At 41.4% G+C, this 26,264-nt stretch overlaps 1 protein-coding gene across 5 annotated transcripts; it reads left to right on the top strand.

Annotated features, from left to right (window-relative positions):
• The first annotated feature begins 428 nt into the window (after positions 1–428).
• sh3rf2 (SH3 domain containing ring finger 2) lies at positions 429–21,098 on the top strand. 5 transcript variants are annotated; one of them, XM_035910539.2, is made up of 11 exons: positions 429–557; positions 1,995–2,421; positions 4,585–4,866; positions 6,655–6,750; positions 7,775–8,158; positions 18,711–18,832; positions 18,980–19,150; positions 19,383–19,657; positions 19,745–20,004; positions 20,122–20,423; positions 20,509–21,098. In XM_035910539.2, exons 2-11 carry the CDS (start codon positions 1,996–1,998, stop codon positions 20,687–20,689), a joined length of 2,499 nt encoding a protein of 832 aa, XP_035766432.2. In that variant the 5' UTR covers positions 429–557; position 1,995; the 3' UTR covers positions 20,690–21,098. The 5 variants fall into 5 exon arrangements, with proteins under 5 accessions (XP_035766432.2, XP_006781610.2, XP_006781612.2 ...); XM_006781547.3 differs by lacking the exon at positions 429–557 and adding an exon at positions 1,426–1,652; XM_006781549.3 differs by lacking the exon at positions 429–557 and adding an exon at positions 1,426–1,652 and having other exon boundaries at positions 20,122–20,419; positions 20,509–20,666.
• Positions 21,099–26,264: the final 5,166 nt, after the last annotated feature.

Genomic DNA, 26,264 nt, shown 5'->3' with positions numbered 1-26,264 from the left:
AAAAAGAAGTCGAGGGGGTGAAGGCAATGCTGAGGCAGATCACACTCAATGAGTTAGCAGCGCTCTCTGAACAAGACAGCTTTTTAAATAAAACATGAAAGCTGGAGAAGAAGTCACTACTTTATATACAGCAACTCGTGGCAAGCCATGATATTCTGAGAGACAGGGCAGCCAGCTCAGAGCTCTCCCCGGGGGAGATCCTTCAACTCTCCATCAGATAGACTATATATCAGAACCATCAGACATGATCCCCACTCCTGCAACATGCAAGGCTCCACAGTGGAGGCCAGACTGATCGTCGGCTGTAAGGAGCTGATAAGCACTTATGTACTGACTCCCTCTGAACAACTAAACAAACACACTCCCTCCTCTATCTTTCAAAGGATTACGGGAGATCAATCACTCACACGCGAGAGTGTTACAGTCATCAGGAGGTTACGTTTCAGTCCACTAAGGAAAAAAAGACCTAAAAATAAACTAAAATCAAGTGCAGTTCGGCCCTCTTCATGTCTACAATTATGAGGTTCTTAGGAGGACGGCCCTGTATCAACACTGAGGTGAGCATGTAAATAAGTCATGGCTAATCTCTCCCCCTCACTTTCTCCTCTTCTCTCTCTCTCTGTAAAAGCCATATGTACATTTTTAGAATTCCCCGAGTTCTGCTGACGTGAGGAAAGAGATGAAAGATTCATGTTTGTTTAAAAAATTCAAACTGATGTCCTGAACTTTCTGTACACAGCCCACGCAGGTGAATTATTTAACACTTTGATGCAAGAAAGGGAATTTGGGGTTTGGGCTGTGCTGCTGTAATCCGAGCAACAATTAAAAGTCGTGCGACATGTTAACTGTGAACTGCTTCAAATGCCTTTTGGCAAAATTGTGGTGGAGGAAAGGAGTGCCGGTGAATGTCAGGTACGCTTGATATTCCCTTTACTCAACTCAAACTGATGTGCACTGCTGTGGCGCTTTATAAACTGCTGCGGAGTGCGGTGAGTGTATGCACCAGCAGAGGGAGCCAAAGTCACACGACTGCGCTGTAAACGATGCCCAAAATTCCCCGTTTCATACATGTTTTAGTCAATAAAGATGGGCATGCTCAGACGGTTCATTTGAAGGGAAAAATAATTAAAAGCTTCAATGTCTGCCATGTTTAATTTTAGTGTTTTTAAGGATTTGTTTGAGACTATGCGAAACATATACAGTTAAAAAATAAATAAATAAATATTTTTTAAATGTAGGAATTGCAAAAAAACGTTTGTCTTACAGGAGATTTGATTTTAAACGTCCATTTTAACCCTTTGCATGACATCACCTTGAAATATTCCGTGTCATTACCCTGAACGGTGTAGCCGAGCTGATCAGCTGTAAAGGGTTAAACTTAGTCATGACACTGAAACCCGAGACAGTTCCTGATGGATGCGCCCGAAGGCGGCTGGGACATTTTAAGGAGTTTGCTTTGAGTAGGATTCTTCCAGGTGCGTTTTTTTTTTTAATGTCGTCATGATATTTGGCACGGGTTTAAGGTAAAGCTGATGCGCCCTTTGTGCCCCGTGCTCGGCGCACCGCGTCTCGACGACAGCGGGGAAGAAGTTACGCATTTCCAAATAGTCGAAGTTTACGGATTGTCCCTCTGATTGGCAGGAAGCAAACGTGTAAGTACCACGTGTGGGTTTTTTTGTTCTTTGAGGGTTTTTCTTGTAAACAAATATGGAAGAACTGCGTTATTTCCTGGTTCTGTCGTACCTGTGGAGTCAGGTGAGCCGACATGACACCTGTGTAAAGCACCGCGGGCGAGCAGCTGCGCGTGGGGCGCTCTATTAGGTTGTAGTTCGACCTTATCAAAGCTGTCTGGAGGTATGTGGTGGGACGTGGAGTTCTACTGGCTGTCATGTGCGAGGACTTTGGTCACTCGTGTTGTAACTGCTTCACTGTGTTGTGGCAGTAACTTATTTCACTACATCAGCTTTTCATTCCTTTCTGTGTTTCTGTCTCAGAATGGTGGATTACAGTGTTTCCGATGTACCAGAAGCCCTATTCTCAAACAACAGTTTTAAAATGGAGGAGCTGGCTCTAATGGCCTTGCTGGAGTGCCCTCTGTGTCTGGAGAAGCTGGATGCGTCAGCCAAGGTCCTTCCCTGCCAGCACACTTTCTGCCTGCCTTGCCTGCAGAGGCACGAGGCTGACCAGTACCAGCTACTTTGCCCTGAGTGCAGCGCTCCTGTCCCGGCCAGGACCGCAGAGGAGCTGCCGACAAACCTCCTGCTGGTGCGGCTCCTGGAGCGGCTCAACGGTCCATCGGGCCCCAGCAAGAACACACAGAAATCCCGCTATGCAGTGCCCGTGTCCCGGGAGAGCTTAACAGCCAGGGACGATAAGCAGTACCAGGAAAGTCCAAACAGAGAGAAGCAGGGGAAAAATGAGGTGAGTAAGGCCTCAGCCCAGTCATCTACAGCCATATGAGAAACAAAGTGGAACTGTAAAAACTAATATGTGAAACCCAAACTCAAGTGTTGCACATCACTACTGACAAGTATAGGTATTTGTTATTAACACTACACTATACAGGCTGAAGGGTTTTACACAGTAGTAAAAATGCAAGTGTTTGCCCTTTCACTTGTACTACCTAACTTTTGAACTTTGGGGATTTTTAATATGATGGAATATCAATCTTGGAGATCCTTTATGCAAATTATAGAAAATACTATAATTATCAAGTGATGGGGAAACAACAGATAGCACTTTATGCCGTTAATCTATAAAAGTGCTGCTGAGTGATACACCCACACACATGCAGGGCAACAGGAGGGAAAAACCAACCAGATGATAATATGTGTGTCAACTACATGGAGAGCTGTGGATTACTGCTCAGTTATATTTCCAACAGTAGCTAAGCGATATTTTTCGACCATACATACCATACATCTGAAAGTTTGTGGCTCATGCAAAACAGAGTGCGGTCTGACTCATCGAAATGTTTCTTTTGGTGAAATGTGAGGAGCTCTATCATAACTTCATATTTCTAGCATTCTGGTGTTTATATATTAAAAATAAAGAAATAAAGCGTTTAAAGAAGAAAACATATTTCTACTTAAAGCAGTGCCCCTGAGGGGACAAATGATGGGCATTCTTAGGAAGGTGGGCCAAGCCGTAGAACAAGTTGGGGAAAAAATGTTCTATATGCCAGAAAGTGAAGTAAAGTGCACATACATACAGCTAGATCCATAAGCATTTTTGGACAATTATACACTTTTTGCCCCTGCACATCACCACAGTGGATCTGAAATCAAACAATCATCATGTGACTAAAGTTCAGACTTTTAGCTGAAAAGTCGGTGAAATTAATCAGTTAATGCAATGCTTTTGCAAAACCCTTTTAATTAATGCTGAAAGTCTGCTGTTTTCTGTGGTGGTGGTGGTAAAGTTAGAAAATCTGTGTTTTCCCACTTTATGAACCTAATTGGACCTCCAACTTTGGCTCTCTGGCAGTGATGCAGACTTTTGGGTGCCACCAGAAAAAATTGGACGACAGTTTTATTTGTGTGCAAAATGAAAAACAAAAAACAAATTCAGCATGCAGATTTAGAGCTTGCCATAGGCAGAAGAAGATGATGAAGAGGGAATTATACAAAGCCCAGTGAACTGACTCTTTCTTATGCATTTTTTTTTTTTAAATTAGTAGTATTATATGCATCTCTGCAAAGACTTTACAGTCCACAAATCTGCGTTCTCACATGTGCGAGCTAAACAAGAAGAGTTCAGTATTCGACTTGAAACCTGATTTGAGTTCAGTCACAGTTCAGAAAGCTGAGCCTGTTTCGTTAAACCGAGTTAGTGATCATTTTGGCTTCTTCCGAATGCTGTCATGGATACAGTATGTGTCAGTCTGATTAACTGTAACCCGATGCTACGATGATTGGCCGTAAAGTGGATGTAAACACTTTATCTACAGACTTGATACAAAATCCCCAAACCATCAATTCAAATTACACATATGACATTTTCCACTGGTAATAATCAGTGAAGCTCAGGGTGTAGCCTGCATTAGTTACAGAAACCACAAGGAGACTTGTGAAATTGTTACTTTAAGTATGACTTGAAGTCCATATTAATCAGATTTTGTGCCCTCTCAGGCAGCGTAAACGCTTTTGTGCCGTTTTCGAAAAAGTCCAAACTGAAGTGTAAACTTGATACAATCTTGAAAGGGGGGGAAAAAAGAAAAAAGAAAGGATGTGTCATATAAAAGTCATCTTCATATCTCAGTGGTGCATCAGTGCCGGTTCAGCGCAAAATTGTTTTGTCATCCCACAATTGAACTTGTATTACAAGATGAAGCACAAATTAAATGCAGAGTGTTTGTGAAGCAGACACACCAACTGTCACTTATTTTCTTAAAATGTGTCAGAGCCGGGGATTTTTACAGATGTTTTTCCATCACGTTAACCACAAAAAAGTAGCTGTTCCCAAAAAAGAATCATGTTTAAATGAAATTGCAGAGTGTGGGATCTTTAAAACCTTACATTATGTAAGAAATCTTAATTATTTAAACATAAAGCAGCTGATATTTGACTTTCTTCCACACTTTAGGCTGCTCACAGAGCATCAGTGTATAGCCACAGAGGTGATCTGTCAGGAGAGCTGTTCCTCTCGGCTGGTAACGCTATCACACCAAAACACAAAGGGGATGACAACTGGCACGCCGGCGACAGTAGCAGTGCGTCTGTCAGTGCTCAGCAGGCCGTCAGCCAGACACCTCAGCTGCAGCCCCTCCAGCAGCTCCAAGCACCAGCTCTGTGCAGAGCACTGTGTGACTTTAAACCAGAAGAAATGAATCTGGAAGACAGCAGATATTTTCTCAGCTTCCTCAAGGTGAGCCACTCAGACTGCTGAGTTAGTGCAGCAGGGCAATGTAGTGTTCATGGGGTCATTGTGTGTGCACAGTTTTAAACCTTTTAAATAGCATCGGTTTTACTTCAGTGAACCTCTAGAGTGGAAAAAGTATATAGGTTCCTCTGCAAAAAATATGCTATAAGCCTCGTTTTTAGAAATTCAGTTATCGCACATGCACTGAAGTTTACAGACCACCATGGCGGTACAAATGCCCCAGACTTCACGTATTTATTGTGGCTAAAAAGCACCTGTATTTTATTTCTTTATGATTTCAGTAAGCTCCCCAGTAATGTGAAAAAGACCGTTTTCAAAGGGGTCTGTGCAGTCGGTAATGCTTCCATAGGAATTAAGGGCCAGATTTACTAAACGGGGCAAAGTAGCGTTTGAGCTCGATCCCCAGACAGCGCTGATAGGTGTTTGCTATTTTCTAAACACAGGCACGGTTGATTCATTTCAATATCAACTGGTAAAAATGAGACATGCTTTAAATATCTGCAGAATTAGCAGTAAATTGTGTGTCGCAAATATCAGTAAATGTTTTTGTGCTTGATTTAAATATTCTCCTTCTTACGTTTTGCACCTTATGAGGTCCCCTTGCGACCCACATGTTTAACAGCGTCAGTCGCAAATCTGTTACTGCGCTCTCCCTGTAAACACCTTTTTTACACCAAAACCCAGTTTATGGAGCAACATATTAATAAATCTGGTCCAGAGCGTGTAAGCAGCAGCCATTTGCTGATAGTCAAATGCTCTTTATTCATTGATAGTCTGATATATTCAGGTGTGTGTTTAACAGAAAGTCCTTTCCAGGACTTTACACCCAAGGGAAACAACTAAAAAAAAAAAACCCAAGAGCTAAATCTCAGATTCCACAATGCAATTAGGAAAAGACTGAACAAGTTAGGCTTGTTTGGTGGGGTTGTCAGAAGGACACCACCAAACAGTTGAGGTTTGCAAAGTTGCTTCTGAACAAAGCATAAGACTTTATGCTTTGTTCAGAAGACCAGTGTGCGGATGTTTGGTCATAATGCACAGGACCATGTTTGGAAACCAAACACAACATATCAACACAAACACCTCATACCAGCTGTCAAGATGATGGTGGAGAGATAATGTGAGGCCATGTGGCTGACAGCTAAAGCTTGGCTGAAAATGGGACAGTACAGCAGCAAATCTACAACAAAGTGAAGCTGTGCATAAACAAAAAATGAACCAAAACTCCTCCACAATGATCTGAGACACTGATAAAGTCATACGGTCATAGTTTTAGCTGCTGGTTTGACTACTTGCTTCAGTTTGTAGCAATCTGTGAATACAAAGAGCGCAGGAAGTCCCCAGCAAAGACTGCTACATAAGGATCACCGCTTTTGTTCTTTTCACTGTTTTCAGAGACTGAAAACTGAGACTTGTGGAAACGGAGGCTCAGACCTCCGTTGCCGCAGTTCTTACTTACCCTGGATTTCTGAGGCAGTTATATAAGGGCCTGAGTACTTTTGTGCCCTCCATTAAAGCGCCCTCGACCGAGCCTCTTTTTTTTTTTTTCTTTTCAATGCAGGTGGTCAAATGTTTTTTTTTAGAGGCTGGCCACAGAAAAGGACAAGGCCTGCAGACACAAAGGGAGCTTATGTCACATGTTAGTGGAGAAACACAGAGTTTCCGAGCTGAGTGCTCAGTCTCTGGGGCGAGCGCACTCTGTTAAATCCATCTTGTGTCCCGTCTTGTGTGTGGTTTTCAGTCTATCTGTTATTTATTTTGTGCTTCATACAGGGAGACATTCTTACTTTCATCAGGCGGGTGGATGAAAACTGGATCGAGGCCAAGCTGGGGGAGAAAGTGGGATTCTGCCCTGAGCAGTTTACAGAGGTGAGTTTCTTTTCTTCCTTGGATGTGAGTTGTGACCTTTTCAGCGCGATCGAGGTCGACACCTGCCGTTAGCCACTTTTCGCCGGTAGTTTAATCAATTGAACTGCAGATGTCGTCGCCGGATGCCATTAATTCCAGGTCACTGCCGGGACGCTAACTTGCTTTTCATTCAAATCTCTGATTTGTCAGTAAATGTCACTCCTAAAGTGCTGAGGCAGAAAGCTAATCTGCGAAGCCCTGCTGTGTCTGCAGCTGCTCATTAGTTTGTGACTATGTGGCTTACTCAGGGTTGTGGGGCTTGCTTAGCTGGCTGACTGTCATTTGTTTTCCTCTGCACTTTCTGCCTCCAGGAATTAACTTCACCCATGCTGGAGGGGGGGCTGTGTTTGTTCATTCAGTCGTTGGGGTCAATGCCTCATTCACTTCCTGTTTACTTTCCTAACTTGTCATCTGCTTTGCTGTGATTTCCTCACTAATATACCCCCTCTTCTTATTAGTCCTCTCTTTAATGCATGCATACTTTTATCTCCCACTCACCCATGTCTTCTCCTCGAGCCCTGCTTCAGTGATGCTCTTTATCTTTCTCCTTTCCACTTTCCTCCTCTCCTTTCTGAGCCAGCATCTTCCTGTGTCGTGCAGCCAGGCGTAAAGACACAGTAATGCTTTCTCTGCTTGGGTGGCATAACAGCACATCACTGTGGAGAGTGAAAGCATTAACCCTGCCAATGCCTGTCTGCCTGCCTGTCTGTCTGCGCAGCTCATTTCTCAGCAGTATCCAACCCTTCCCGGCTTATTGGCTGGTACTTATCACGCTCTCTGCTGCCTGCCTGTCCAACAAGTTGTAGGGGTGAGTCTAGCGGTGATAAGTGGGTGTATTTAGACAGATTTTTAGCTGATCAGCAGGAGCAGAGGTTGGCAGGCGCAGGTTAGAGCAAGTTTGAGAGGAATTGTTTTTCTTGACTGAGGATTTTCCTGTGTTACGTTTCTTACTGTGGTTCGTTTTTATGCATTCATCCTATTCCAGCCAAACTCTGTGGCTGCCAAACTGCTGAAGGGAAAGAGTCGGAGGGGGGGGGATCTAGCAGAATTTCACCATCAGACTTCGAGCGGGGGCAAAGACAAGGCCACTGACGCATCCGGTAGGACTGCCCATTACGGAGTCCCTCAAGCCGCCCTCAAGACGCCCGTCATCAGCACGTTGCCCCTCTCCAACCAACGGAAACAGCTCGTAGCCGGAGGAAGCAACTTTTATCAGACAGGAGACAACAACAACACCTTCAACAGCTACAACCGTCAGGGTCAGACGCAGCGCCTCTCTGTGCCCACTACCACTCGGGGCCACTCTCATTCTTCCAGAGTGAACTCTCAGCGAAGACGCCGCTCTGATTCGCACAGACACCTGTTACAAGTGAGTCACATAACTCTCTTATTATTTATTTATTCTTTTCTCCACCTCTGCTCTAATCTTTTAATTAAAGCTGGGTTTGGCTTTGCTCGCAGTGATTTGCTATAACAGAAAACATGCTGTTGGCAAAAAGGTGAAATGGTTTTATGTGCGATAATAAGAGGTGTTTATTTGAGTCACTGATCAAGTTGGTCTCTGGTTAAGGGAGGGAACCGTGACACTGTAAGCTGCAGGAATGAGTGAGAAAGAGAGATCGCCCTTGTGATTAAGTGGTTCTCATTAAGACGAGACACGTGTGGGAAAGGGAAACAAAAGAAGTGAGGAGTGGAGGTGAGTGGACCGTAACTTTTGAGAGGTCTTTAATCATGAGTCCTGGGACAAAAGCCAGGATTTCCCATCTGAGAAGAATTATAGTTCCACAGGGTGGGTTTTCTTTTTTTCTCCATCTCAGGGACATGTGGTTTGTGATGTTGTGCGAGTTTGAATCCTCACAGGGAGAACTGTCAAGCAGGAGAGAAAAGAGGAAATCTCTTCTGATTTGATGGGATTGTTAAAGTGACTCATTAAGTTATTTTTTTTAACTCTGAGGGAGCACAGAAGAAAGCAGGTCAGTTTTACTGTCTAAATTAATTATTACCTCTAGAAGACTAGAAATCATTAACTAAGTCATTAGATTTTTGCTGTTTTATTGTTTAGTGAGGCTGGAGTTTGGGAATGTTAGTGTTTCAGGCTATCGGGTTCATAGCTTTTCCAGCACTAACATGATATCGGCTGCATACTTTATGAAGAATTTGTAGCAATATCAGGGCGAGGCATGATTGGTAAACATCACATAGCTTTAACCAAGACAAGAAGAGTTCATTTCTGAGAAAGCTTGTGATAAAACTTACTCGGGAAATGACCCAAAAGCTCCTATAAATCATTAGCACGTTGGAGTAAATAACCGGACATAGTGCTGTTGTTTCACATTAGAAAACAGCGGTGATGTGGCACCAAGTCACGGGGCCTAAGAGTACAGTGCTGGCATGAAAGCCTCTGGAAGGCTTAATAATGTAACGCGCTGCCAAATTCCCTGCCCTTCAAAATAGCCGATTTCCTTTGATTCCTTTCAAACGTCTCGGCTCTGCCCTGCAATTACACATGTCAGAGCGCAGAAATGCTCAACCTCATGCAGGTTGGAGAGAAACAGGAGAGGAAGGGAGGCGGAGGGGAACGATAAGAAATGAGGAAACGGGGCAGTAAGGCAGGAAGAGGAAAAGCTGAGCGTCCGAGAAAATGGTATGGAGCGAGGGAGAGAAACGCGACACATTTTCAGGCTGCGAAAACAAAAAACGCATGAAGTGGGAAGAAGGAGGAGGAAAAAATGAGAAATAGATGTGGAGAGTGGGAGGCTCAGAGAGTCCCTCAGTGTGTCTGCTTATCGCTCTCATGCTGATGATGATGATGAGTCACTAGTGAAGTTGCTTACATAACAGACCCCTCTCCCTCTCTGCCCTTCCTTCAAGCTCCTTCCTCTTCACTAAGCAGGTAACGCTCCCTTTCACATCAGCGAGCCTGTAATGGCAGACGAGCCACACACTCCCCCCTTTTTAAGGGAGCGGAGGGCCTGTGTCCCTAAAGCTGAGGCTGAGCTCTCCAGTGACCAAGACGGCATGTTTGTGCTATTCTTGGTGCCGCTTCCCATCGGCTCTTACCTCTGACTCTTGCCTGTTTCTTTTTTTTATTTTGCAGCTTCCCTCCCACTGTGGATGAAATAATACATATTAGTGTGAATATCTGCACAGTTATGTAAGAGCAAACTTTAGGATTAATTTAAAAAAAAAAAAGTTCACTCTCCTATCATACTTCACCAGAATATCTGACAACATTGTAATTGTTATCAGCGGTTATGCAGTCACCCTGCAAAGTGACTGCATAAAAGAGCAGAAATAATTAGGCTGAGTTATTTATACGGCAGTTTTCAAGTGCAGAGTCACAAAGTGCTTCCGAAAACAGAAAACATAGATTTAAAAGTAAAAACAAGATAAGTGGCAGACGGTTCTCTTCAAACCTCAAGCTTAATTGGAGATGGAAGACAGAAGATAGACAGATAAAAGTTTAGGTAAACACAGATCAGGAGAGCTTTGAGGCTTTGTGTTTTTGTACGACTGCAGTCGATCTGTAATCTAGTTCAGTGTTTGACTGTGCAGAGGTACAAAACAGGAAACCTGAATTAAATTCAGATTTTGATTAGTCACACATGATGGATTGTAGGTGACCTGGTCAAAAGCTTAGTGGCATTTTAGGGAAAGTAGATTGTTAAGCTAATGCAGCAAGGAGGGTATTACCTTAGTTTAGATGAAGTTACATGAAAGTATGAATTATTATTTTAAATCTTCATTTTGACACAAATGCGTTTTAGCTTCTTACATTTACAGCTTTGCTTCTACTGTTATTATTCATTCAAGGAAATGAAGGAGATCTGAATATATAGGGTGGGCCATTTATATGGATACACCGTAATAACATGGGAATGGTTGGTGATATTAAAGTCCTGTTTGTGGCACATTAGTATATGTGAGGGGGCAAACTCCTCAAGATGGGTGGTGGCCATTTAGAAGTCGGCTATCTTGGATATAACTTTTGTTTTTTCAATAGGAAGAGGGCCATGTAACGCAACAAACGTATTGGTAATGTCACAAGAAAAACAATGGTGTGCTTGGTTTCAACGTAACTTTATTCTTTCATGAGTTATTTACAAGTTTCTCACCACTTATAAAATGTGTTCAATGTGCTGCCCATTGTGCTGGATTGTCAATGCAACCCTCTCCTCCCACTCTTCACATACTGATAGCAACACCGCAGGAGAAATGCCAGCACAGGCATCCAGTATCCGTAGTTTCAGGTGCTGCACATCTCGTATCTTCACACCATAGACAATTGCCTTCAGATGACCCCAAAGATAAAAGTCTAAGGGGGTCAGATCGGGAGACCTTGGAGGCCATTCAACTGGCCCACGACGACCAATCCACTTTCCAGGAAACTGTTCATCTAGGAATGCTCAGACCTGGCACCCATAATGTGGTGGTGCACCATCTTGCTGGAAAAACTCAGGGAACGCGCCAGCTTCAGTGCATAAAGAGGGAAACACATCATCATGTAGCAATTTCAAATATCCAGTGGCTTTAAGGTTTCCATTGATGAAGAATGGACCCACTATCGTTGTACCCCATATACCACACCAAACCATCACTTTTTTGTTCCAACAGTCTTGGAGGGATCCATCCAATGTGGGTTAGTGTCAGACCAATAGCGGTGGTTCTGTTTGTAACTTCACCATTCACATAAAAGTTTGCCTCATCACTGAACAAAATCTTCTGCGTGAACTGAGGGTCCTGTTCCAATTTTTGTTTTGCCCATTCCGCCGATGTTGGTCATCCTCGTTGAGATGCTGCAGTAGCTGGAGTTTGTAATGGTGCCATTTATGAGTAGCTAATATCCGCCGAAGGGATGTTCGACTAATGCCACTCTCCAGTGACATGCGAAGAGTGCTACGCTGTGAGCTCTTGCTGAATGAAGCTAGGACAGCCACTGATGTTTCTTCATTGGTGACAGTTTTCTTGCGTCCACATTTTGGCAAATCCAACACTGAACCAGTTTCACGAAACTTAGCAAGCAGTTTGCTAACTGTAGCATGGGAGATGGGTGGTCTCGTAGGGTGTTTTGCATTGAAATCTGCTGCAATGACCCGGTTACTGCGTTCACCAGATATCAACACAATTTCGATCCGCTCCTCACGTGTTAACCTCTTCAATGGCTGTGAACAAAGAAACTTGTAAATAACTCATGAAAGTTGAAACCAAGCACACCATTGTTTTTCTTGTGACATTACCAATAAGTTTGATGTGTCACATGACCCTCTTCCTATTGAAAAAATAAAAGTTGTATCCAAGATGGCCGACTTCTAAATGGCCACCATGGTCACCACCCATCGTGAGGAGTTTGCCCCCTCACATATACTAATGTGCCACAAACAGGACTTTAATATCACCAACCATTCCCATGTTATTACAGTGTATCCATATAAATGGCCCACCCTGTACATTTAAAAATAACCTTCAGTTTATTTTTGAGTACAACACTTATTTTCATTGACACGTGGGTTATGTGTAAGAATGTCGACAAGATACTGATAGACATACATTATTATTAGCTACTTGTGCCTACTTAAGTAAGGCTTTCCTAAAAGTCAGTTTTTAGATTGCACCAACTGTGCAAAACCACAGAGGACTTTATTGAAAGAGCAATAGAGATAAAATCTAAATTCTTGCAAGGGATAGAGAACTGACCTGTAACTACTTATTCTTCTGTGAGGTCCTACCTGTATTATAATTTGATGGTGACTCCTGACTAATCCAAACCATAACCCTAACCATAACCATAAGAAATATTGGCAATGGGTTAAAAAAAATGAAGTAAATTTGGGTTTTGTGTTGCGTAGAAATGCGCAGAAACAATGGGTAGGATGGCTTGTGAGGTAGGATGGATTCCCAGAACACCATGTCAGACCCCTTTGAATGCCCTTGCAAATGGAAATTACTGGTGTGGACACTGCATCCAGTGTCACAACACTAGTAAAACTACATACTTTTTTCAGTCGCATACCGGAAAAAATTTTCCGATTAGAAGTGTGACTACATGTGCATCTACTCAAATTATATATAAATGATACATTGCCCTTGTGGTTTTGCACATATCAGCAAAACCACACGGAGAATAAGTTAACAATAAAAGTGCGTCCAAGGGGTGGAAACCATGACTTGTTAGTGAAGAGAAGAGAGGCATTCACCTCGCAGATATTGTCACCTAAAGGACTGAATGATGAACTTGCGCTCAATGTTATGTAGTGGCTTCTCCATTATATTATTTTTTTGGGGTGTATGTGGTTTGAATTGTGATGCTTGCATTTCCTAAAAACACTGCATCACTCAGTTGACTAAAGAATACATGGAGGAGTCCCTAATTGGCTGAATCTCTCTGAATGTGTATATGATATGTGCAAATGTTTGCATGAACACTTTTTCTCTGTACCTGACGAAGGTTGCACAGACTGACACGTTTTAGTTGAATAAAAAATAATAGTAAGTGGGACAGTGCGTGGAAGTTATACTATTTTTCTCCACAAAATTTTTTTCCCCTCTTTTCACTCATCATTGATTTCCTAAATTTGTTACTCTATTATTCAGAAATCTTTGACTAAAACAAATTGTACATTTGTAAGAGGCATTTTCCCCCTTTTTCTTTTTTTAGCTTAAAAAAACCAAAGCATTAATTGGTTACTAAAAAGGGAGATTAGTCAATAATATAAATCAGCCTCACCCTCTAACTGGCTGTTTGAAATTCAGCTTACTCGTCCCTCTGCACAGCTAATTTACGTTGTCTGATTGGAGTTTTTATTAAACACATCCAGGGTGGAGACATAAGCTTAAAAACTGAACTCGAATAAAATCCAGAACCTGTCAAGTGATTGAAAGCTAATGAGTACACTGGGGTGGGGGACAAAAGCTGCGTTCAAGGTTATTCTTCTTTTCACCCAATTGAAAAACTTTTCCATAACCATAAACATGTAAGAGAACATATCCATGATAATGAGTTGACAGGGTTTATACTTCCCAACATGTCATACATATAAACTTCATCAACAAACACTCGAAATAAAATCCAAAGACCAATAAATCAATCAAATCTATCAATCAAATGAGGTTTGAAATCAGTCTGCACAGATCTTGTCTTCACATGTTTAAACAACAGTTCTGTCTCTTTAAATTAATTATAAATTGCAGTTGTTTTGAATCTTTTTTTGGCCTCATTAATAATTTTTAGCAGGAAAAAAATAGACTTGAATAGTGCCATTTTAACAAATAAAATGTTAATATTGAAAATGACGCAGAAGACGTAACAACGTCACACATCTGAGCTGGTTGGATGAGGGAAAAGCCCCGTGCCTTCTATCGTGCCCTTGGCGTGGGGTTGCAGTGAGTGGAGAGCAACCTCAGAAAAGTGCAGCTGCAAGTGATCCCGCGAGGTAATTCCTGATGATGTCGGCGTGATGCCACGGTGACTCGAGATCAAGCTGGATAGAAGTCAAACGTGTCATGTGCTGTTTGGTGGTTTTTTGATTCTGTGCAGGCCTAGCACCTTTTGATCACAGTTAAGCATCATGTAATATCCGCTAACCAGCTTCAGCTTGACTAGAAGTCTTAATTATCCATAATAACTGAAAACACCTGCCCAGTCAGAGCTTTTGTGAATGTTTTCACCTCATATCATAATTTCTAGACACACATTATGACGTGGTGTTGGTAGTGTTTGCTTTTGTGACGGTAAAATGATCATTTCAGAAGATACAGGTTGTAGTTATAACAAAAAGCCTTTTTTAATATAATAAAATGTATTGTTTTTAAGGGCTCCAGAAGTTAGTTCCTCATTATTCTTACAAAGCGACCTGGAGTTCAGGTATTTCCATAGTAACAACACTATTTCAAGGCAGAGTAGTTCTTTTCCACAACATGGCAATAAAATGTGCTTTTGTTAAAACAAGGCTGATGACTTTACTGATGTTATTTCACAAAGTCACACAGTAGCTCATACATACTTTGGACGGTCATGAGATTAAAGCTCGTTATCAAAATCCCAGTCGAAAATATGAACGTGATTTCTACGTCTGCAACCTCACTGCTGAACTATTTATATTTTTTCATTATATTTCACAAGAGCTCATTCATTTATTTAGTTTTACACTTTTTGGGCATCCATACAAACTGTCTCACTTCATGTGAGGTCAAAGGATGTTGGCAAAAAGCTACAGATTAATATCCTGTTAGATTAATACGCTTGTTTGTGCTAGCAGGATTCAGACTGTAGGAGCAAGCCAACCTTTCACTCTAAATAAGACTTTATTTTCTGCCTGACTAATATCAGAGTTAGTTTCTCTGTGTAAGTATCCTTCGATATCCTTTAGCCGCTGCAGCTGCTGGGTCAGTGCACCTGGCCATAGCGTGACTGCAGTATAAATAAAGCCGGCTCTTTGTGGCTAAAATAAAAACCTAAGAATAGAAATAGGACACAAAGTCATGAAAGAGATGAATAATTTAAGACATTAAGTTATTCTTTGTTGTCAGTGCTTTGCATCTTTTTTTTTTTTTTTTGTCCAAATATAATGTTTACTGCTTCTTCATTCATTTAAAAACATGGTTGTTTTCTTTATGACAGAGATGCTCATTCGTGTCCGCTCACATATGATGGAAGTCTGTCGTGTCCTCAGGAATCGGTGCACATAACCTTACTTTCACACGTTTTACTTCTGCCTCACAGCGCTGCCTTTAAAAAAGCGAGACTGTGGTTACAGCGCTGGATGCGTCTGTCAGATGCATCTGTCTTTGTGCTGTTGAGTTACAGTGCAAGTGCAGCGCAGAGTGTGAGAGCGCTGCAACATCCAGCCGCATACTGTAATAGCAGGAACTCTGAGCCCAAAGGCTATCGTTAAAGTTCCGAGCAGCAGTTTAGTGGTGATGCTGTAAATACAAGCAGGAATCAGCAGAGAAGATGGGCGCAGCAATGTTATTTCTGCATCTTTGTTTTAAGTAAGAAAGACTAATGTGTTTGATTAAAGGGGAAAAAAAGCAGCACACAGGCCAGGCTTTATAAAGGTTAACCTAATACACCTTATTAAAGCCTTGTTTGACTCACATCCTGCTGATTTCATAACTGTAAAATATTCTTTGCTCTAAGCTTTAAGTAGAGAAGCTTTGATCTGTAAAGATACACTGCAAAAGAAGTCTATGTTTACATTTTTCAAAGTATGACTAAGAATTTCAGAGGAAAATCCAATGAATCATTTCTTATGTGCAAACGTGTGACAGATTAAAAGAGAAACTTAAAGAAATGAGGAGAAATGTAGAGACTGAATGCGCTGCATTCTTGGAATGAACCGATTGTGAAATTCTGGCAACATACCAAAGTCATGAATGATTTAGCTTTTAATCACACTCTCTTTGAACACTTGGCACAAACTGATTTGACGCAAGAGATAAACATCCACCACTGATACGCCAAATGTCAACTTATTTGCCGATGTCTGGGCAAATGAGTTGATATTTAGTTAACACAGCCGGCGTATTGGTGTATTAGATACAAACCAGCAATTTACTATACACAACAACAGGTAAATTAGTGTTAGGAGTGTCAGCTTGCAGAAAGAGAGTAGCAGCTTGGCTGCCAGTCGAACAAAGCTCAACACGTCCTCGGCTCCTGTTGTGCACTCAACTTTTGTGATGCAGATCTACTTTTTTTTCCCCCACTTAGTGAAAGGTGCCTGAGTAAAAGGTTCTCAGCTGATAGCCACCCTCCCTTCCTGCTTCCATGCACACTCTTATATCTTCAGCTTTTTACATCGGTCCCCTGCTGCAGAGCCTTGTGTGTGGTGAGCTATGGCAGCAGGTCTTTGTTAATGCACCTTCACACCCTCTCATCCATATTACGTAGTGCCCAAAAATGAGGCGTTGGAGGCGTAAAAGTTACATAATACTGCTTTATATTATCAGAAGGCTCACGTGCCATTATGCCTGTCTTAAAGGCATAACAAGCAAAGTGCGTAGGCTGCTGTTTAACAACACAACAACATTTAAACCTCTCCTCCCTGGCTCAACGGGGGAGCGAGCGAAAGAGGGAGCGGTGTTGAGCAGAACAAAGCAGAGATTTAGAAAAATCAAACATTATTTCCTGATTGCATCGTAGCTGTAACGTTCTAAAGCATGAGAAATAAATGGGCCCACACCTCTGCACAGCCCTGCGGAAAGGCACTACCTTGGAAAATTTTGTGTAAATGCAGCCAACGTGTGTGTGGCCAGTCAAACAAACACACTGATGTGCACCTCTTGAGTCCATTATTTTATACGTCCATGACGCAGATTAGCAGAGCAGAGAGCTGGAGACAGAAATGTAACCTGGCTGCTATATCCTTATAAACTCTGGCTGTTATTAGTCAGGATTACACGCTGACCACAACAAAATCAGAAGAAATTAAGGCAATACATTCAGAGATCAGGGTCTGTGCAGATAAAAACTCTTTATTCTTTTAAAAGTGTTTGTCTTTGCTTTGATCATGTTACATGTTTGCCATTGTTCATAAAAAAAAAATCAGCATTCTAAAGTTTTTGTACTGTTAATAAACATTCTAAAATAGAAAATCGAGTAAATTATCCTTCTTCTGATCAGTTTACCACATTGTCGACATTAAACTGTTCTGTGAATTAAAATTGCATTCAGTATAGACAGCCATCCCAGCAAGCGGCCCTCTTTGGGGCCTATGTGAGGGGGTGCTGTGGGCAAACCCACACATCCACAGTATCAGTGTGAAATTTGGCAAAGAGAGGCCCACAGTGGGGCCCATTGTGGGCCTGATCTTACCCACGGTATGCCCACACAGTGTGGGCTGTCCTACTGGGGCCCAGATGTGCTCTGTGGTACATTATTACCAGAGTGTTGCTACTTTTAGTGACTTCTTTATCAATAGGGGTCATTGCATAGACGATTTAGCAGTTTTTTACACCAGATTCCCTTACTAGCTTTCCAAGCCCAAATCAGGGACATTTTGCTTTTTAGTCATAACACATAACCCACTTTATTATGGAGCCACTTGCTGGGATAAAAGACCGAAAAAATCTAATTCTACCAAAAATTTAATCTGTCTTAGAAAATGGAATAGGTCCTGATTTCTTTCACTAATTGACTTCCTTTGCAGTATTTTAATACGATCGGTTTAACTTCCATTTTGAATCGGTGGTTTTTCCCAGGCTCATATTTCTGACCACATAATAGAATATGTTCTGTCGTTTAAGTATTTCCATAACGGTCACATTTCCCTGTATGATATTTCCTTATTAATGTGCCAACAAACATGCCTATGCGGGCTCACATTGGGTAGGTGTGGGTGAACTGTGGGGCTGTGTTGGCAGGGCAAGCCCACACTTATCCCAAGCAGGCCCCAGTTGTGAGTGCCTAAACGGTGCCGACAGCACTTCTAGCCCTATGGGGTCATTATATTGGATTTCTAGGTTGCGGGTGGCTGGGTAGGGGTGGCTGTAGCTCAGGTGGCAGAGCAGGTCAGCCACTAACCAGAAGGTCGGTGGTTCGATCCCAGGCTGCTCCAGTCTGCATGCCAAATATCCTTGGGCAAGATACTAATCCCGCGTTGCTCTCCGATGCATCCATCGGAGTGTGAATGTGTATGAATGGTAGACTACTTAGCACTTAGGTCAGAAAAAAGTGCTTGTGTGAATGGGTGTGATTGGGTGAATGAATTAGTTGTATAAAGCGCTTTGAGTGCTCAGACAGAGTAGAAAAGCACAAATAAGAACAAGTCCATTTACCATAGAAATCCAGCCCCACTGTTTACCCACTGTTGGCCCACACTGTTAAGTTTGCTGGGATTGTGATTACGGGATGAATAATAAACGATGTACCATGAGGTGTCCTTTGCTTCCTATATAATAATTTTGAATTTATCTCATTTTAGAGCGAGAAGAAAATGACCAGCGAGACTCCGCCCACCATCTCTATGGCTCTGATGAACCCCCAGATGCCCTCTGCCTCTGCAGACGGCAAAAACTCCTCCACACAACAGCTCTCCATCAGTGTGTGAGTCACTGTTTTGAAAAGTCATGGTGTGTTAATGGTATTATAATGTAGAATCACATTTATGAGGTGTGAATAGAATAAGAAACAGTTATATATGGCCAAAAAAGGGCTGAATAATCTGGATGTATATTGTTTTTGACTTCTCAGGTGTGCCGTCCTCTACTCCTACAAACCACGCCGACCGGAGGAGCTGGAGCTGAGGAAAGGGGAGATGGTGGGCGTGTACGGAACATTCAAAGAAGGCTGGCTGCGTGGGTTATCGCTGAGAACAGGCAAAGTGGGCATTCTTCCCAGCAACTACGTCACTCCTGTGCTCAGGTGAGAGGTTGCGATCGCTGACCGCAGGAAATGGGAGCTCAATGCTATTTGGGTTCAGATAGTAACATAGTGTGGGCATGAAGATGAGCTATTTTGTACACTTATTTATGAATCAGAAATATAAAGCTGCATGTCACAGCCTGCTGCTGTTTTCTTTGTCATATATAGCAACAATGTGAAAGTAGACATTCATCACTATCACTATACTAATATTTATGTTCCCAAAATACAGAACCTCGGCCAGACTGCTGGAGAACAAAGCACCTAATGTGCCCTCGCAGTACAGCACTTTATCTGCAAAGAAACACACAGCTGCCAAGAACCCTACTGTGTTCCTTGCTCTTGATAAGGTGAATGGTGATGGAGCGATATACTCACCAGGACAGATCCCATCTGTGCCAAATGGATCACACCATGCAATGTCGCCCACTGCGATTGGAAAACCTTCCTTCTACGGGGATTCACAGGGTTGGGAGACTGTAAGGCGCATTTTTCACCCACACAGAGGCGAGTGTCAAACAACCACACTCTCTTGGCTTGTTTGAATTCTGCACTTTGTCAGGTATGTGACGATCTTTTATTTATTTTTTTCAGGCTCAAATCGCACGTCCCACATGGGCAGTTCCCACGTTCCCTCCAACTCGCAGCACTTTGCACAACATCAGGCATCTGGCTACTCGCCTGCTCTGCAGAGGAAGAAGGGCAGCAGCTTTGTATCCAATGCTAACGTACCGCTGGGTTGGATGACTGATCCAGCAGCGCCCTCTTCTGCTGTATTCATGAAGGACAGGGTCAGCACTACCCCTCAGTCAATTCTAGTAAAGCCAGACATGCACAAGACCAGTACAGAGAAGGTAATGCCATTCTTATGAAATCAGTGCCATTACAGTTGATCTTGCTTTTGCATATATATACTTATACTTAAATCACGCTACTATTCGTGTGATTTACAGTTTGTTTTATTTCCATAGCCGGCAAAGTCTGTGCGGTTTGTCACAAATGAAGGCTCCCCTCCCCCAAGACATCGGACCGCCTCTTGGTCGTCAGGAAATCAGGTTCTCTCCAACAGCCGACCCGGGCCCCTTCCTTTAGAAGTGTGGGCCCCATCGCTCACACTGGGAAGGGACGGACCTGGGATTATCCTCAAAGATGGAAAAGGTCCTATTCTCCGTAAAGGGCTTGAAACAGCCATGACAGATTTTTATACTAACCAGAAGCCGACGACCTCACAGCCGACGTTGTCAGCTGTGTCAGCACAGTTCAGCCCAAGTAGGTACGTTGGATTTATGGGTTTGGAGCAGTGATTGATCATACAGACTTGAAAGTCATTACTGATTTTTTTTTTTCCCCCCCCACAGACACAGAGTTACTGCGACACATTTAGCCCAAACAGACTCAGAGCTCAGTCTGCTTCAAGGAGAGCTTGTCCTCGTCCACAGACCGCGACCTGATGGGCGGGTTCTCGTTACTCAGGAGAGCAGCGGGCAGACAGGATTTTTCCAGAGCAGTATTCTTCAATCCCTCGAACGCCTCAGCTGACCGTGCATTCCTTCTGTAGTTATGTATATTTCTAAATACCATGTTTTAAAACTGCCAAGTGACTTGATAGACCTGGTGAGGCGCCTAGAGCTGCAAAGGTTAATGCTGCCAAACGACAATTGGAAGGTGGAAGGTGTTTATTTTTGTTCTGAGTTAGAGTATGGGTAAATTCTCTGGAAATATTTGTTGCGTCCTTTAATGTCCATGCATGTTTGTTTACACATGTACTATTACAAGATTTTGCACACAAAAAAAAACACTTAACGACTGTTCCTCATTTTATACCCATGTTACACGCATTGTGAGTGCCTTTGTCAAAACCCATGAAGAAAGTATTAACTATATCTGTACATAATTACAGAAATTATGAGGTGAAATACCTTTCTGGTAATAAAGTATACTTCCTTGACATCAGTAGTTTCATGTCATCTTTCAGACATAGAACTGAAATCAACAATACGAAACAACAGTAGCGTATTGTAGCATGTTACTTTGGTAGTGACCTGTTCTATATGTAAACCTTGCTTTGCAGCCTGGATTTTAACTGCAACTTTCTTGTGGCACACTAGTTCAGTTCAGTTCAACTATATTCATGTACTACTAATTCATAACAGTCATCTGTTCATAAGGTAAAAACCTTTCAATATTAAAGAGAGAAACCCACTGGTGCTCTGTAAGCAAGAACTTTCCAAGACTGAGGAGATTTTAAAAACACCCTTTAAGCCCAGAGGAATCTCTGCAGAACACAGGTGTAGAACAGGGATTCATGTTACATTGTGGGCCACATACAGCCCACTTTAATTTTAAGTGAGCCAGACCATTTAAATTCTCCTTTCTGTCATTGTGCAGAGGTTTAACTGTACATTTAATCCTGGAGCTATATCAATACAAGAAATTTTTAAGTAAGCTTCTGTTAATTAACAAAAAATGTACCTTTTTAAAAACAGGTCCTGTTAGGCAGAGGGGAAAGAGCAGAGACAAGCCCCTCTCTTAATTTTTCAGATTCTTCTCCTTGCTTCTGAGATTTTAAGGCAACAAGCATTTAACAAAGTGAGTCATCTTCTCCCCATTCAAAGTTCTGCACAGCAACACTATAAACTGTTTTAGAGACTGATAAAATAAAAATTCTGGTCTCAGATGTGACACTGATCATGATGCTTATAAGTAAACTCAAAACTAAAGTCGCCAGCCTGTTGCAGGACTAACACAGAAAACAATCTCAACAACCACTGCAATCTGAGTTTGAGCAACAAAAATGAGAACACAGATACATATTAGGCCCCGGAAGGTTCTTATCTATATTAGATATTAGGACCTCATGTTCCCTAGCAACCACTTATTTATGGGGTAAAATGACCTATTTGTAGGAGCTGTGCACCTAAGCCCTGATAAAAAGAATCATATCATGCTAAACTTTCATCATTCCTGATTGAAGCTGACATCCATCCTCTGACATCATCACACTCCCTAGCAACTGTAGTAACCCAACATATGAGTAAAACCTTTGACTAACCAATAGAGCAGCATGCATATGTACTCATATAGTAAGTGCACACAATTTTCCATTTTATAGTTGAAGGAAATGCCCATTTTGATTTATGATATAATGGAAATCTACCAGTTAACCGAACCCCACGAGCTGTATGTCTGTAGATTGTGGGAGGAAGTTGGACTAACCAGAGAAGACTCATGCAGACACAAGAAGAACATGCAAACTCCAGATAGGGCCCAGCCAGATGGTGGATTCAAACCTCTTGCTGTGAGGCAAGCTTTAAAAGGCATTTTAAAAAAGCTATTTGCAGCTGTTTCATAAATTTTCTATGTATTTACTGTTTTAAAAATATGGCAACAGCACAGGCTAACTTTTGCACAGACCATCTGCTCCTGCAGCAGGTCCTCAGGATCGTTGTTGCTGTGCAGGTTTCTTTTATGACTGAATTTTACAGGCAAGGGAGGTAGATCTTTGTTCTTGGTTTATGTCAAGTAAAATGCATGCTCTTCATATTCACTTCCTGGATAACCTGAGAAAGCAGCAGAAAGATTCTTGTTCTCTACTTTTTTTTCTAGCACCGAGCTACAGCGCAGAAGATGTCTTGCAGAGGATGTACCCATGTACCGAGCACAAGTTATCACTGAATTTTCATTTTTGATCAATAGACAGTGAAAGACAAATAAAGAGGTCAGGCGGAAAAGATGAGGTGGTGCTTAACAGATTGTTTTATTTATTTATTTTTCAAAATGTTTCTGACTCTGAAAAATAAAAAGCAAATACTGACTCGATGAGCGAATATTTCAACTGTCTACTATTTTAATACAGCTAAAAATATGATATCTGTACAAAAAACATACATGTACAGTTCAAGAGCAGTGTTTTGGACAGTGTTTTCTAGTATCAATGTCCAGGACTTTAAAATTGCCATGTATAGCCCTGATAGGCTTTTAACAGTTGGTTAAAAATAAACAGGTACCTCGCAGAAGCACTGATTCTAGAAGACATGCACAGACAACTATCAGTCTGTGGCGACAAACAGTAATAAAAAAACTGCATTTCTCTAAACAGAAATGTGCTAGATGTCAGACAAAATAGATTATATATGGATTATACACACCACACAGACTTCACAGCAGAAGGCTGGTGGTGAGCTGCAGCATCAAAAGTGCACTTTTTGTGTTCCTTTTGAGTTAAATTTTCTTCAAAGTTTAAAGTCGGATCATTTTTGAGCAAAAAAAACAAAAACACTGCAGGATTTAAACCATGGTGGAGGCAAAATGCATGTCAGTTCTTGCAACAACAGCTAGAGCAACCACAAAAGAGATGAAAATAGAGATAGAAAAACAAAAAACAAGACCTTCTGAACTGTATTCAAAGAAAAATAATGTGAGGGACTTCACTTAATGACACAAGGCTAATGAAGTAACCATATGACTGTCAAATGATGTCAGCAAACAGAAAAAGTGCATTTACTTTTTAGTCATAGTAGTTTTTATAGACTGCTGATTGATTTTGACTCAGAACACAGTTGTGTAAAATGCTCCAACAGTATCTACTTTTTATTTATTTACTTATCTACATATTTACTTACCATCCATCCATCTTCTTATACTGTTCAAATTGTATAGAATCACAATGTATTTCTTCGTGTTGGTGTAGCAGTTGTTTAGTCATTTTTACCACACAAAGCATTGCACTAGTGTCAATATGACACAAATGCTGAGGATATGATGTAATCAGAAATTTCTGCTCTGGGATTTACATCAGTGAATTTCATATAGGGTAGACTAAAATAAACTGAATGTAAGAATTATCCACTGATGACACACAATAGAGTGTGCATGATAGCAATTTTGTTTTAGGTCTAAAGGAAATTTCCACTGTTGACATAGGATAAACTGTCAATTAAGGTAATTTTCCATTTTAGGACTGAGCAAAGTGTCAGTTTATGATAGTTAGATCATAGTTTAGATGATACCACACAAAATCTATATTTGTTTATCTGTAAAAAAAAAATGCCTACACAATCAGTAATCCATCCATTTTTTCTTCTTATCTAGTTCAGGCTCTTGGGGAAACTGAAGTGTATCCCAGCTGTCAAAAGGTAAGAGGTGGGGTATTATTATTATCATTGCTTAACTAACTGAATACCAACATATCATGCTATATGATATGTTGGTATTCAGTTTTTTAAAGACTAGCCATAGATTTTGTAAGGCCATAAACCCACGGACAAACACCAGTGTATTTACTTCTGAAAATTCAAAGGTGAAGTAAAAGGCCCAACTAATGAGCTAACCATTCCAGACTAGTTTCAACCCTAGTCTTCAGGCAGATACACTGATTCCACTGGCATAAAGGGCAACCATAAAATGGTATCTCTCTGGTAAATAGGGAAATACTTCCAAAACATTATCTTTTGCTATGTTCTTTGCCACATTAAAATGAAAAACAGATTGGTTTGCCTACCTAAGTCTACCAAAGGGACATTTGTGCGGCTCTACTTATCCTAAAAGAATTTAATATGTTTGTAAACCAAACAAAAAATAGCGCTACTATTACTATCCTAACAATGTAATAACCAAGCCAAAATTAGACACTATCTTGTGTCCCAAAAAACTTGGGTTAGGGAAATTTAAAGCCTTGACAGCCATGGACATTTTCTAATAAAAAAAAAACAACTAACATATACAACAAATGTAAAATTAAAAATGTAACAAATACAAACACCACACAGGGTTAATGCCAAGTGGCATGTAAGATAGATCCATGAGCAGTTTATCTGGACCTGCTTTTATAGCCTGGAAGGCCTATCTCAGTACCCACTCCTGACAACTTATTACCCTCCAAAACAGTGAGGACATTACTGCACAAAGGGAAATTTATGCACTATTTGCCCAAATATATGTATACAATGTAGCCAGTTCCTTCCATATTATAGATGAAGTGTAAGCTGATACTGGGCACAATGTTCCCTTTAAGCTGCGCGCGTGCGCAATTGCGCACTGCTGGCACGGTCTCTGCGCACAGAAAATCTGCGTTGGGCACAAAAAAAATCTAACCTGAATTGAAATTAAAATTAAAACTGTTTAGCAGTGTTAGTCATTAAGTGACTGGCTGCTCCCGTATGGGATTAGAACGATGCCACCTTATCCCATAGTCCAGCCAATGATGCGATTCACATTCGTATATGTACGCAGCTAATCGTTGACAGGCTATGACAGCGTCCTTATGTGCTGACACCGGTGTTTTAGCTAGCAAAGCGGCTGATGTGGAGTGAAGCCACGTTAATGACAACGTGTACAACCATTGGAGATGTGAGCAGGACAAACGGATTAATTGACGGAAAAAGTGTGGACTTTATACCAGTTTTTAAATTGTGTTGATAGGCCACGTAAAACCAGAGTTATGATAAAAATATATGCAATGTTTGGTTTTCTTCCTGAATACTATCATTGTTTATATTTACTGCGGAAGAAACGGTAAAAACGGCGTTTGATAAGGAAAACGCTCGAAAGCACTCTCCGCCTGTGAGCAAAACAAAACCCCAAAAAAATCCACCCTTTCCTATTGGTCGAAAAATGTACCATGTCGACCAATCAAAAAATCATATGGCAACAAGGCATTTAGTTGTTTAGGAAGAGGGAAGTTTTAGGAGTGACGGTGGTGTTTTGAAATGTGAGAGATTTGCGATGTTTAGCGCAAATCTTGTGTAGTTAGTGTGTAGTGTAGTCAGTAGTTTTGTTGTGTGTGTCAGAACAATGAGGCGACTGCTGAAAGTTACAGGTGTTGTCAGGCCTGCAGGTATCAGGCTGTTGTTCTCCTTTATCTCATAGTGGACAGAAATTATTTTTTGGAGTGGCACAAATAATTTGTGTGGCATCAAATTTGATGCAGAACACCTGATTGCTCTGTAAATAGTTTGAAATGTTTATTTAAAAAACTGCCTTGGCTGCTTTTTTAGGTAAAAAAAAAACAACTTTTTACTTTTTTGAAGAAGTAACTATATAAATAATTGCCCAACATTGGTCATTATATACTGTATTTTGCAGACAGAGAGTTACAGGACTCTCTCCCAGACCA

The sequence above is a fragment of the Neolamprologus brichardi genome, chromosome 2 (genome assembly GCF_056152115.1).
Source record: "Neolamprologus brichardi isolate AB-2024 chromosome 2, ASM5615211v1, whole genome shotgun sequence".
In the NCBI taxonomy this organism is placed as follows: domain Eukaryota; kingdom Metazoa; phylum Chordata; class Actinopteri; order Cichliformes; family Cichlidae; genus Neolamprologus; species Neolamprologus brichardi.
This window is presented reverse-complemented; position numbering and strand designations above follow the sequence as displayed.

Bases quoted from the DNA above. Each gene is read 5' to 3' on its own strand.
- sh3rf2 (XM_035910539.2), top strand. From the start codon at position 1,996: ATGGTGGATTACAGTGTTTCCGATGTACCAGAAGCCCTATTCTCAAAC. The intron at 19,658-19,744 runs GCGAGTGTCAAA...TATTTTTTTCAG, and splicing joins CATTTTTCACCCACACAGAG to GCTCAAATCGCACGTCCCAC. The intron at 20,424-20,508 runs GTACGTTGGATT...CCCCCCCCACAG, and splicing joins GCACAGTTCAGCCCAAGTAG to ACACAGAGTTACTGCGACAC.